The sequence below is a fragment of the Molossus molossus genome, unplaced genomic scaffold, assembly GCF_014108415.1.
Source record: "Molossus molossus isolate mMolMol1 unplaced genomic scaffold, mMolMol1.p scaffold_m16_p_15, whole genome shotgun sequence".
In the NCBI taxonomy this organism is placed as follows: Eukaryota; Metazoa; Chordata; class Mammalia; order Chiroptera; family Molossidae; genus Molossus; species Molossus molossus.
The window spans coordinates 39,054,934-39,069,487 of NW_023425350.1; the positions used below are offsets into that span (position 1 = coordinate 39,054,934).

Genomic DNA, 14,554 nt, shown 5'->3' on the forward strand with positions numbered 1-14,554 from the left:
TTTGCTCACTAACAAACAATGTTACCACACCTAGTTATCCTTATTTAAATAGCATAATTCAAGACTTTGGTTGCATATCCCCCGAATATTACATTACAACCTGAAGTTTGGCATTCTGTGTTTGAAGAGTAGTATTCTGCTCTTGTAATGACACTGTCTGCCTCTGAAGTGCAAGAATCTGAGCCTGCAAATTATTGTTCTGTGTCTCAAGTTGCTTCAGTTGAGTTTTCAGTGCTTGCTTCTCTGCTTGCAATGTAGCATTCTTAATAAAGAAAACACACATATTAAAAATAAAAGCAACAAACTATTTGTTTGACAGGTAGCAGAATTTTGTACAAGTATTTATTACCATTATAATCCCCCAAAATCCTAATAATCTTGAAAAAAAAAAAAAGATTTCCCCCTATCCCAAATTATAAACAGGTATTTAATCTAAGAAAAAGAAAGTAATAATCATAAAGCCTTAATAGACTATTGTGTGTCTGTCTGCTTTATAAGGTCTGAAAAATAAAATATCCATTCTAAGAATATTGACTAACACAAGAAACTAGAATATGATTGTCAGCTGTATGATTTTTAATGCTGCTCAAAAGCGCAGTGTGTCCAGAATGATTGGGGCTGTTTCTAGTCAATGGAATGCTCTTTTTCTAATTGCCCAAAGATAAGTGGTGATCACAAGGCTAGCAGCGAAACTAAGTATTTTATGAACACAAATATCTGGAAGAGAAGTAGAAAAAATCTTAATCATCTGTTTCAAAATTTTAGTACATAACAGATCTAGCAGATTCTATTACATACATTCTTTAGTAATTATTTTTGTGATATAAAACACTCACTAAACCTCTATTTCATCTATGGGACTTCCAGAGCAAATCCAAACATAACATACCATTTTCAAATTTTCCACTATATATGGCCATATTTCAGTTTTATAGTTAAATGGTTGAATTACTGAGCAAATCATAGACCTTAAAGGACTTTATATGCCAGCTAAATTGTCTGACATGTAATTATTAATCTAAATGATAGAGGTGTACATATGTGTATATCACTGAATAATTAAAACTAGGTATTCATATACAGCCTATAAATATATTGAAAGATACAAAAGGAATTACTAATAATTTAAAACATACAAATTTAAAAAAATTTTTTTCCTATCATTTTTATTTTTTGGTACATGCCCCTAGTGGAAACCAAGCTTGGGACTCTCCGGTCCGCAGGCTGACACTCTAACCGCTGAGACAAATCAGCCAGGGCTTTCTTATCACTTTAATAAAAGTTAGAAGGCTGGTAATATCTAATATTAACCTGGAAAAATAGGTACTCTATAAGTGGGACTGAAAATTGATGTGATTTTGAAAGGCTAATACAGTATCAATTAAAATTACACACACACACATTCTGATATGTATATCCATCTGTGTGTGTGTGTGTGTGTGTGTGTGTGTCTCTCGCTCTCCATCCTTTGGCCTAGCAATTCCACTGTCAGAAATTTACCACCTTGTGAATATGTTTATACATAAATTTTCACTGCAGCAAAATCCAAAGATAACCTAAATGTACACTGATGTGGAACTTATTTAAATAAATTATGCTAACACCCATTATTGAACAATATGTAGTCATTAAACAAAATGAGATAGATCTACATCTGCTAAAACAAGATCTCCAAGATAACATGATTGAAAAATGCAAATATTGTATAGTATGACTCTATAGGTGTAAATATGTAAAAAATATTTATACTTTTATACATAGAAAAATCACATTTTTCTGGAAAAGATGTTTATAGTAATTATTTTTGGATGAGAAGGTAGGACTCAATGGTATAAGAGATTAATTTTTAGTTTCATGGCTTAAAGTTGTTTTTTTTTTTACTTTTTTATTTATTTCTGGTATGAAGATCTTTTTAAATTTTTTTATCTTTATTGTTGAATGTATTACAGATGTTCCTCATTTTCCCCCCATTGACCTCTTCCTCCCCACTCCCACCCCCACTCCTGCCTTTTCCCACACTGCTGTGTGTGTCCATTGGTCACATATAAGTTTTTTGGTTTATTTCTTCCTACCCCAACCCCCTTCCCTTTGAGGTTTGTCAGTCTAGCAACCAATCTATATTTCTTAATCCCTTCACCTTTTTCACCTATTCCCCCAACCCCACTCCCATCTGGCAATCGACAAAACGTTCTCTGTATCTATGAGAATGTTTCTGTTCTGCCTGTTCATTTTATTTGTAGATTCCATTGTTGATAGATATGTATTCACTGCCATTTTGTTTCTTCATATATTTTATCTTTTTCTTCAAAAAGACCCTTCAACATTTCATATAACAATGGTTTGGTGGTGATGAACTCCTTTAACTTTTTCTTGCCTGGGAAACTCTTTATATGGCCATTGATTCTAAATGACAGCTTTGCAGGATAGAGTAATCTTGGTTGTAGGTTCTTGCTTTTCATCACTCTAAATATTTCTTGCCACTCCCTTCTGGCCTGCAAAGTTTCTTTTGAGAAATCAGCTGACAGTCTTATGGGAACTCCCTTGTAGGCAACTAACTGCTTTTCTCTTGCTGCTTTTAAGATTCTCTCTTTGTCTTGAACCTTTTGCATTTTGATGATGATGTGTCTTGGTGTGGGCCTCTTAGGGTTCATGTTGTTTGGGACTCTCTGTGCATCCTGGACTTGTATGTCTGTTTCCTTCACCAAGTTAGGGAAGTTTTCTGCCATTATTGTTTCAAATAGGTTTTTGATTTCTTGTTCTCTCTCTTCTCCTTCTGACACCCCCAAGATGCAAATGTTGGCATGCTTGAAGTTGTCCCAGGGGCTCCTTACACTCTCCTCTTTCCATGGATTTTTTTTTTCTTTTTGCTGTTCTGATTGCGTGTTTTTTGCTTCCTTAGATTCCAAATTGATGGTTTGCTTCTTAGCTTTACCTACTCTACTATTGAATCTGTGTAAATTATTCTTTATTTCAGTTAGTGCCTCCTTCATTTCTGACTGGTCCTCTTTTATGCTCTTGAGGCCCTCACTAAGTTCACTGAGGTTTTCACTAAGTTCATTGAACATCCTTATAAGCACTATTTTGAACTCAGCATCTGTTAGGTTGCTCATCTCCATTTCATTTAGTTCTTTTCCTGGAATTTTGTTCTGTTCTTTCATTTGCGACCTGTTTCTTTGTCTCCTCATTTTGGCCACCTCCCTGTGTTTGTTTCTATGTATTACTTAACGAGTGGTATGGGGCTAGCTCAGACCAGATGCTGCTTGTTTGAAAGAATTTAGGAAAAACCTGAAGCAGGATCCAAGACAGGCCAATCCTATGGTTAAGCTACTGGTAACAGCTTGGGTGGGCCTGAAAGTTGGGTGGGCCAGGGCCTCAGGGAATCCTCAGGGAATCAACAGGGCGGGGCTGCCAGTGTGAGCCAGGTTGCTGGAGTCCCAGATTAGGCAGCTGTTGGATGCCCCAGGGCAGGGCTCACCAAAGGAACAAAGACCTCTGACAGCACGTTTGTCCTGGAGAAGGCACCCTCTCCAGCGCCAAACAGCTCAGTTCTTCCGTGTATGTCTCTGGCGCCCCTAGAGCTGCCTCCCCTCCAAGCTTAGAGGGAGTGAGTCCAATAATTCCGTGCGCGGGCCCTTTAAGAGGAGCTGCCTGGGGCTCCAGCCATCTAGGCCTCCCTGAGCCTCAGTTCCCGCTGGTTTTTCCAGCCAGAAGTTATGGGGACTTCTCTTCCTGGCACTGGAACCCTGAGCTGGATGCCTGGTGTGGGTCAGGGACCCCTCAGTCCTCAGGGAGGACCTTCCCAGCCAAGGTGTCCCTCCTGATTTGTATCCACCACACGTGGGTGTGGGACCAGCTTATTGTGCCTCCACCCCTCCTACCAGTCTCAATGTGGCTGCTTCTTTAATTCCATAGTTGTAGGACTTCCATTCAGCGCGAATTCAGGTGGTTTTGAATGATGGTTATTCAGTAATTCAGTTGTAACTTTGATGTGGTTGTGCGAGGACGTGATAATGCATTTACCTACGCTGCCATCTTGACCAGAAGTGCATGGCTTAAAGTTTTTAACGTTACATTAAAAAACAATAACCACCACAACTATTTTACTTGTTAGCATGAAAGTTCCTAAAGCTTTTCATCTTTGTAGGATGTTTGTTGAATTCATTTAATTGTTTATTGTCAAATATTTACTAGAGCTATTCAGCAAATATTTATAAAGTGTTTACTATCTACATTGGCATTATTCTACATACTGAAAGCACAGTGGTGAAAAAAGAAAGACAAGCTACCTGCTTTTAAGGAGCTTTTTCTTTTCAGTAGATAAACAAAAAATAAATGAATGAAAAATATAATTTCATAAATGAAAAGTGCTATTAAGAAGCTAAATAAGGCAGTGGTGTGATAGTGAAGAACAGTTTAGGCTGGGAGAGCTTCTTACTGAGGAAAGGGGTCAGGGAAGACATCTTGCAGAAGACATGTGACACGAGACATGGATTTGGAGGGAAGCGAGCCAGTGTTCCCAGTAGGGGAGGAAAGCAGAAAGACCTGAGGTAGGAAAAGCAGAAAAATGCCAATATGACTAGAACTAATTTATTTATTGTGTGTCGAGCACTGTTTTGTGTTTTCCAGATATTAACAGATAATATTATTCCCAGATTAATAAACAGGCAGAAGAGTGGCATGGTATAAGGTCAGGCAGGGCAATGGTCAGGAAGGATCTTACAGAATATAGCAAAGAATTTGGATTTTATTCTAAATGAAATGGGAAGCTATGGAAGATTATAAGTATGAAAGTGACATGATTTGGATTATGTTTTTAAAAATAACTTTGACTACTACACTGAGAATGGGTTAGATTGGGCCAGAAATAGAAGAGGCATGGCCAGTTAGGAGGCTATTTTAATAGTCCAGGTAAGAGAAGATGCTACCTTGGACTAGGGAGACAGCAAAGATGAAGAGAAGTAAATGAGTTTGGGTTATATTTTCAAGGTAGAGTTGACAAAGGTTGCTTATGGACTTATGTGAGGGTGACGGAGAAAAGTAAATTATGAGTTCTTCAGTTTTTATATTACAAAATAAATCAGTCAAGAAAGTATAAAATGAACAAAGTTACAAAACCATATTAGATCAATTTTCTGAATTATGTATTATTTCTAAAAATCCTTATTCCTACTAAAAAATTAAAAAACTTACATTTCGTTCTACTTCAATTAATCTGTCTTTAACTTTCAGAAGCTCTCTGGTTGTTTCTTGACTTTCTCGCTCCCATTTGTTATCTTCACCAGAAGTTGAAGGAGGACTCTGTACCATCGTTTCCTCATCTTGCCTCTGTTTAAGGGCTTCATAATTCTTTTTCACCTAAAATTTTATTTAAAATATTTTAAATGGGGAAAAAAAAACACTCAAGTTCTATTTCTTATAATTAATTTAACCCTGCACTGGTCTAGAAAATCTGAGAGACACTTCATTTAAAAATATGATAAATAATATATACAATGATCATTATTAGCATAATCACAATTTATGCTTTGTAAAATACAAATCCTTTCTTTCCTCTTAGAAATACTAAAATACTCTTCGTATGTGTCATGCTCCTATAATATATTCTGTAATTTTATATCCTATTATTTATGATGAAAATGTTGCTGAAGACCAAGACAACTGTTTTTAGAATTGTATGTATAGCTTAGAGATTTCAGAGATCCCCATTTAAAGAACAAATAAAGATTTGACCTATGTAATAATTCCTCTTAAGAAGAGATCTAAATTAAAATGGAGGAAGTATCTATATATGTCTGCCCTTTTATGAAGGATATGTTGCCCAGAACAAACTATGTTAAATAAATTAATGACTTCTTTATTCAGATCTTGATCTATCACACATAATTACACGTAATTATTGTTAATTTATTTTATAAAGAGTGAGCAATCCAAGGTTTTCAGGTATGACTACAATCAAATCCTTCATTAAAAAGAGACAGCCAAGCCTGGCCAGTTTGCTCAGTGGTTAGTGTTAACCCACGGATCAAACTGTCGTGGGTTTGATTCCAGTCAAGGACACGTACCTCAGTTGCGGTTCATCCCTGCCCTGTTGGGGATCGTGCGAGAGGCAACCAGTCAATGTGTCCCTCTCACATTGAGATCCTCAGGTGAGGATTAAAAAAAGAGAGAGAGAGAGAGAGAGAGCGAACTCAAAACTAACTTGGTCATCTCACATTACCAAAACTGATTAACTTAATAGCTCTCTTCAATTTGAAATGATTATTGTTATACTTATCCTGAGTCATTCGTTTATCCTAGGAGGCATTAATCATAAATTTCTACATTAACCTAAACTTTATATTAAGGCAAGGATAAACATTTAAAATAATTCAATATTTAATGCAAATCTTAAAATTCAACAATAAAACTTGTTGCTATTGAGTTAGAAAAAAATGATGTGAGACTAAAGGAAAAAGATGCCAAGATAGAATGTAATTTAAAGCTTGGCAAGTGATCTAATAGGTGTTCTGGGATCCTAACTTTTCCAGTTTTTTTATTACTATTACTTTTAACACCCTAATAACATAGACGGTGACATCATTTCCATTCTCCTATTTTACATTAATTTCCCACAGGATCTTTTTCCCCCTAGGGTTAGAAAGATTATAGACATGACATTATTAGGAAGAATTGAGAATAAAACTCAGAGTTTCTCATTTTTAGACCCTGTTCTTACAACTAAGTTTCAAAATGGTTTCTTTACCTTATGTATCATTAATCAGAATCTCTAATCTATGTTCACACAGAAAATAAAATATCATTTTTCATCAAGGTTTCTTAGAGGCAGCATATAGGTAGATTCTTGTCTTTTTATCTAATCCATTAACCTCGACTTTTACCTTGGGTTTTAGACCTTTTATATTTAATGTGATTATTGATATGGTTTTATTTAAATCTGCCATCTTACTATTGCTTTCTATCTGTCTAATCTGTACTTTGTTCCATCTTTTTTCTTTTTCTGCCTTCTTTTGAATTTTTTATAATTCTTTTTTATCTCTCTTGCTGGCATAACAGCCATACCTTTTTGTCATGCTATTTAAGTAGTTACTTTAAGCCTAATACCATTCATATTTATCTTTCATAGTCTATCTTATGATATAGTACTAATAGTCTTAATAGTATACTTCCAGTTGAATACATGTTTATGGTAGGAAGAAAGTCCAATAGTAGTTATGCCAAAATGACTGGAAGTAAAAGATAATGATGGAATTTTTTAAAATATGTTTTTATTGATTTGAGAGAGAGAGAGAGAAACATCGATCCACTGCCTCCTGCATGCCCCCTACATACCCAGACATATACTCTGACCAGGAATCAAACCAGAGACCACTCAGTCCATGGGACGACGCTCAATCCCCTGAGCCATACCAACTGGGCACATGTGCTTTTTTAATACAACGCATGATTTCCCTCTACTGCTATTCTTACACCCATACATTTCCTATCAGACTTTTCTCTGGATTCTCAATAGGAAAAGTGTCAGTACCACACAGAGAGTTTTTACCCATGAAATAAGCCTGCCTTTTCCCCATCCCACTATCACAATTCTGGTATGTTCCTAACTGCATGGGTGACATACACATATGAAATGGGACTGAAAAAACTATGGTGTATAAACAAAATACAATTTGTCATAAACTACATGACAAAGATCTACTTAATATAAACACTCTCAAATTCAAGAAGACACAAAATATTAATAAAATATTACATTTTTATTTTCTACTTTACAATTTTCCCTCTGAATATTTAACAATTAAAACTCTTTCCAAGGAAACTACTTACTGTTTTAAGTTCTTGGCGTAATTGCTGGTTATAGTTTGTGGATTCTTCTAATCGAGCTTCTAAAGCAGCAATTTTTTCCTCTTTTATTTCAAGGGACTTCTTTAGTGTGGATTCTAGTTTTGATTCCAAAAGTTTATACCTACTATCCAAGTATAAAAATAGTAAAAGTTTGTTATTGTAGGTCATAAAATTATTTTTAAAGATAATTTATGACAACAGATACTGGTGCCATAAATAGATCTTATACTTTTTTTAAGTGGCAAATTACATTATCTTCCTCTTACTGCCCCAGTCTCCCCTATTTAAACTATTCCTGGAAATGAAGATTACAGCCTAGATTGTCAAAATAAAAAATTAATGGTCAGAAAGGCATTATATTTCTTTCAGTTTTTTAAGTCTCAAACTACTCCTTTTAGAGATTTTATAATAGAATCTACAGAAAGTATTATATTATCGCCCTGGCCGGTTTGGCTCAGCGGTTGGAGCGTCGGCCTACGGTCCAGAGAGACCCGGGTTCGGTTCCCGCTAAGGGCACGTACTTCGGTTGCAGTTTGTCCCCGGCCCTGGTTGGTCGTGCGGGTGGCAGCCACTCGATGTGTCCCTTCACGTCGATGTTTCTCTCTCTCTCTCTCCCTTCCTCTCTCTCCCTCCCACTCTATCTGTACAAAAAATGGAAAAATATCCTCGGGTGAGGATTAAAAAAAAAAGAAAAAAAGAAAGAAAGTATTATATTATCAAACATTTATCTATACTATTAAGGGTAAAGTATTTAAATAAGAACATATGACTAGTTAAGACTTGAAACTCATTGAAGATTTTGTCTTTAGGGTATAAAGAACATGCAGAATATTCTAAAAAGGGAAAAATATACTAAAGACAAGACACTGGCGACAGAGACAGACAAATGTGAATGTCAATATTTTAGTTGTCTATATCATATTTTATAAAGATAATTATATATATATATAATTTTTAGAGAGAGGAAGGGAGAGGAAGATATAAACATCGATGAGAGAGACACATCAATCAGCTGCCTCCCGTATGGCCCCCACTGGGAATCGAGCCTGCAACCTGGGCATGTGCCCTGACCAGGAATCGAACTGGCGACCTCTTGATCCATGGGTCGATGCTCAACCACTGCGCCACACCAGCTAGGCTAGTTATGTTTTTGAATGGTGTGCCTATGATAATTATATTATTCTTCAGGGTTATTTTTAATTACAAAAAGGAGAGTGTATGATCACAATTTGAGAGTGAACCATAAACTAGGGATTATGAATAATCTACATCTTATACCTGAGAACTCCAACGACTAAATCAAATAAAAACCGAAAGTATGTAATGAAAAAGTTGATCATATTCTGCTTTGTACTGTAATTAACTTGTATGTATATATTTTCTGTTTAACCAGATTTTATTTTATTTATTTATGTATTTATTTTTTATCCTCACCCGAGGACATTTGTCCATTTTTTGTTCAGATAGAGCGGGAGGGAGAGAGAGGAAGAGAGAGGGAGAGAGAAACATCGATGTGAAGGGACACATCGAGTGGCTGCCACCCGCACGACCAACCAGGGCCGGGGACAAACTGCAACCGAGGTACGCGCCCTTAGCGGGAACCGAACCCGGGTCTCGGTACTGCAGGCCGACGCTCCAACCGCTGAGCCAAACCGGCCAGGGCGTGTTTAACCAGATTTTAAATTCATTGAGAACAGATCTTACTCATTTTGGTATCAGCTTGAGTCAATAAACATTTTTAAAGCATTTAATGAGCCTGTCTTTGGATGTGTTGAATTTGTGATGCCTGAGCTGTTTCTGGACTGTCCAGATAGACATGTCCAGTAAGCAAATAATAATACGGTTATCAGGTGAGATGATGGATGAGAATGCTCAGCATACAAAATGAATTAATAAGAGGCATAAGAACATAATAACCCTAGGAAACTATATTGAAAGAGATGACATAAGAAAAGAGTTGTTGAAAGAGAAAGACAGCCCTGGCCGGTTCGGCTCAGCAGTTAGAGCGTCAGCCTGCAGTCCAGAGAGACCCGGGTTCGGTTCCTGTTAAGGGCACGTACCTTGGTTGCAGTTTGTCCCGGCCCTGGTTGGGTTGTGCGGGTGGCAGCCACTCAAAGTGTCCCTTTCACATCGATGTTTCTTTCTCTCTCTCCCTTCCTCCCCACTCTATCTGAACAAAAAATGGAAAAATGTCCTCGGGTGAGGATAAAAAATAAAAAAGAGAAAGACAGCCCTGGCCAGTCTGGCTCAGCAGTTAAGAGTGTCGGCCTGTGGACCAGAGAGTCCCAGGTTCAGTTCCTGCTAAGGGTATGTACCTAAGTTGCAGTTTGTCCCCGGCCCTGGTTGGGGTTGTGTGGGTGGCAACCAGCTGATGTGTCTCTCTCACATAGATGTTTCTCTCTCCCCCTATCCCCTCTTCCTCTTGCTCTATCTGAAGATAAAAGCAAAAATGTTCTCAGGTGAGGATAAAAACATAAAATAAAAAAAAGAGAGAGACAAAAGTGATCACATAGCACTGGTTACAACTCTAGCACTAAATTTACTTTGTTGCATTTTAGTTTATTTATACATTCAATTCCACAACTAAACTATTCCTTTAGGGCATGAATATCTTCATAATAACTATATCTTCAAAGGAGTGCAGAAGGAATGACATCAATCGCAAAGATGAAAAGACTAGACTAACAAAAGAATTTAGGACAACGATTGAGGTACAGGGTAAAGATAAATGCAGATATACATAAATTCTGATATAAAGGAGAGAAAATGTTAAAGGAATTTATGTCCGTGAGCCTCTATTTCTGTGACATTAAGACTAACTTACTGGCTGAGAAAGATGGTTTAGTGGCTTAAGACACTTCTTTTCCTAATTCCCCAGATTCTAATATGGGTATTAACTACTCTCAATTCCATTTCCTAAAATTTTTAGTTCACTATATGCCCTCATCTCCATGTCTAATGCTTTCACTATATAAACAAAAGTGTGGATTAATAAATGCACCACATCTTTCTTAGACTATTACAATAGCTTTCTCATTGGGTTCTGTGCCTCCAAATTGCCATTTTTCCAACCTACCTTTAAAAAAATGATTTTATTTTATTTTTATTATTGACATTATTCATGTCACTCTAAGAAATGCTTGACACACTTTCTGTGCTTTATTTGCATGGAATGCCCTTCCGCACAGTTTCCACTTGGCAAACTTTTGTCTTTTTTTTTTTAAACGTATCTTTATTGTTCAATGTATTAGTGTTCCTCATTTCTTCCCTATTGACCCCCTCCACCCCACTCCCGACCTCCTCCTGCCTTTCTCTACACTGTTGTCTGTGTACATTGGTTATGCATATATACATGTAAATTCTTTGGTTTATTTCTTCCCACCCAACCCCCCTTCCCTTTGAGGTTTGTCACTCTAACAACCAACTTGTATTTCCTAATCCCTTCACCTTTTTCACCCATTCCCCCAACACCCTCCCCCCCCCCCCCGTCTGGCAACCAACAAAATGTTCTCTGTATCTGTGAGAATGTTTCTGTTCTGCCTGTTCATTTTGTTTGTAATTGCATTGTCACTAGATATGTATTCATTGCCATTTTGTTTGTTCGTATTTTTTATCTTTTTCTTCAAAAAGACCCTTCACCATTTCATATAACAACGGTTTGGTGATGGTGAATTCCCTTAGCTTTTCCTTCTCTGGGAAACTCTTTATCTGTCTCCATCGATTCTAAATGACAGCTTTGCAGGATAGAGTAATCTTGGTTGTAGGTTCTTGCTTTTCATCACTCTAAATATTTCTTGCCACTCCCTTCTGGCCTGCAAAGTTTCTTTTGAGAAATCAGCTGACAGTCTTATGGGAACTCCCTTGTAGGCAACTAACTGCTTTTCTCTTGCTGCTTTTAAGATTCTCTCTTTGTCTTGAACCTTTTGCATTTTGATGATGATGTGTCTTGGTGTGGGCCTCTTGGGGTTCATGTTGTTTGGGACTCTCTGTGCATCCTGGACTTGTATGTCTGTTTTCTTCACCAAGTTAGGGAAGTTTTCTGCCATTATTGTTTCAAATAGGTTTTTGATTTCTTGTTCTCTCTCTTTTCCTTCTGACACCCCCAAGATGCAAATGTTGGCACGCTTGAAGTTGTCCCAGAGGCTCCTTACACTATACTCAGTTTTTTGGATTCTTTCTTCCTTTTGCTGTTCTGATTGGGTGGTTTTTGCTTCCTTATATTCCAAATTGATGGTTTGCTTCTTGGCTTTACTGACTCTACTATTGAATCTGTGTAAATTGTTCTTTATTTCAGTTAGTGCCTCCTTTATTTGACCATGCATCCTTCATTTCTGACTGGTCCTTTTTTATGCTCTTGAGGCCCTCACTAAGTTGGCTGAGGTTCTCACTAAGTTCATTGAGCATCCTTATAGGCAGTGTTTTGAACTCTGCATCTGTTAGGTTGCTTATCTCCATTTCATTTAGTTCTTTCCCTAGAGTTTTGTTCTCTTCTTTCATTCGGGACCTGTTTGTCTCCTAGTTTTGGCTGCCTCCCTGTGTTTGTTTCTATGTATTACTTAACAAGTGGTATGGGGCTAGCTGAGACCAGATGCTGCTTGTTAGAATTTAAGAAAACCTTAAGCAGGATCCAAGACAGACCAACCCTATGGTAAGGCAACTGGCAACAGCTTGGGTGGGCCTGAAAGTTGGGTGGGCCTGAATCTTAGGGAATCACCAGGGCAGGGCAAAGAGTATGAGCCAAGTTGCTGGAGTTCCAGATATTGCGGCTGTCTGCCGCCCTAGGGACGGGCTCACCAAAGGAACAAAGGCCTCTGACAGCACGTTTGTCCCAGAGAAAGCCCCCTCTTCAATGCCAAACAGCTCAGTTCTTCCCTGTATGTCTCTGGTGCCTTTCAAGTTGCCTCCCCCACACTGGAACCTGGAGGGTGCACATCCAAGTAAGTCCGTGTGCGGGCCCTTTAAGAGGAGCTGCCTGGGGCTCCAGCTACCTCAGCCTCCCTCAGTCTCACTGGTTTTTCCAGCCAGAAGTTATTGGGACTTCTCTTCCTGGGACTAGAACCCTAAGCTGAGCGCCTGGTGTGGACAGGACTCCTCACTTCTTAGGGAGGACCTTCCCAGCCGAGGTGTCCCTCCAGATTTTATCCACCACACCTGGGTGTGGGACCAGCCAGTTGCGCATCAGCCCCTTGTACCAGTCTCGACGTGGCTGCTTCTTTAATTCCATAGTTGTAGGACTTCCATTCAGCCTGATTTCAGGCGGTTTTGAATGACAGTTGTTCTGTAGTTTAACTCTGATGTGGTTGTGGGAGGACCCGATACTGTGTTTACCTACCGCCATCTTGACCGGAAGTCTCAAATTTCCGTCATTCTTCTAGGGTTAGCCTAAGCATTATCATTTATTTGATGCTTTATAATCAGGAGATAACAAGAGCTCTATTAATATTAATTACAGTAATTGTATGAATTAAAGTTTGACAAGAAGTACCATATAGAATGAAGGGACCATCTATAGCTGAGTTCATACATTTATAACACTGGGTCAGTTAGGGCAGCTACACAATTTACCCTACTTTTTTTGCAGAGGGGAGTCAACTTTTTAAATGTCTTACACATGGCAGGTAATAAATCTGTTTGAATAAAGAAGTGACATGCATTCAGTATCTGTATTAAAAGGTAGTCAACTAAATTGGCCCTTGACTATCTGTTTAACTCTAAATTGTTTTCTCATGAAATACCTGTATAATTAATTCAACAAAGGTTGCTTGGATTGATTGCTAGAATAAATGCCTCAAATTATTTGTATTTGTTATTATAGAACAACCTTTACTTTTTATTTTTAACTTTAAAAATTTTTTTGTTTATTGATTTTAGAGAGAGAGGAAGAGGAGAGAGATAGAAACATTGATTGGCTGCCTCCTGCATGCCCCCACTGGGGATTTGGCCCACAACCTGGGCATGTGCCCTGACCAGGAATCTAACTGGCGACCTCTTGGTGCACAGATCAACACTCAACCACTGAGCCACACCAGCTGGGCTAGAATTTTTTTTCTTTTTCATTTATCTTCAGATAGAGCGGGAGGGAGAAAGTGAGGCAGAGAGAGTGAGAGAGAGAGAAATATCGATGCGAGAGAGACACACTGACTGGTTGCCACCCACATGACCCCAACCAGGGCCAGGGACAAATTATAACTGAGAAACATGCCCTTAGTGGGAACTGAACCCAGGACTCTGGTCTGTAGGCCGACGCTCTAACTGCTGAGCCAAACCGGCCAGGGCAACTTTTAAAGTATCAATTTGGTCTATTAACTTGAAATTTCTCAATATTACATAAACAAATCCAATTTAATCAGCATTAAATTTTCCTATATACATTCATTTGATATACAGTAAAAATATTTACTAGAACAATGGGTAGATGATAAATACAAATTAACTAATTACAGAAATTCCAATAAATTAAAATCTAGCCCACATAAAACAATATTCTTTTGTTTTTTAATCTTCACTTGAGGACATTTTTGTATTCATCTTCAGATAGAGCAGGAGAGAGAGGGGGAGGAAGAGAGAGAAAGAAACATCTATGTGAGAGAGACACATTGAGTGGTTGCCACCCACAAGACCCTGGCTAGGGTCGGTGACAAACTGCAACTGAGGTATGTGCCCATAGCAGGAACCGAACCTGGGACTCTCAGGTCTGAGGGCCAACACTCTA

The 14,554-nt window shown here is 38.0% G+C and overlaps 1 protein-coding gene across 24 annotated transcripts in view; it reads right to left on the reverse strand.

The window, feature by feature from the left end:
- The window catches only part of CCDC88A (coiled-coil domain containing 88A), a 133,239-nt gene that overhangs the window by 29,836 nt on the left and 88,849 nt on the right, over window positions 1-14,554 (reverse strand). For 20 of the 24 annotated variants that reach the window (XR_004959753.1, XM_036263599.1, XM_036263601.1 and 17 more), the window contains 3 exons: window positions 7,825-7,966; window positions 5,191-5,355; window positions 101-262 (listed from right to left, as the gene is read on the reverse strand). Coding sequence is in view for 23 of the 24 variants with exons in the window: in XM_036263599.1 (XP_036119492.1) it covers window positions 101-262; window positions 5,191-5,355; window positions 7,825-7,966 (469 nt within the window). In the remaining variant the exon portion in view is untranslated. The remainder of the gene's footprint in view (window positions 1-100; window positions 263-5,190; window positions 5,356-7,824; window positions 7,967-14,554) is intronic. The other 4 variants (XM_036263603.1, XM_036263600.1, XM_036263581.1 and 1 more) reach the window with 1 other exon arrangement.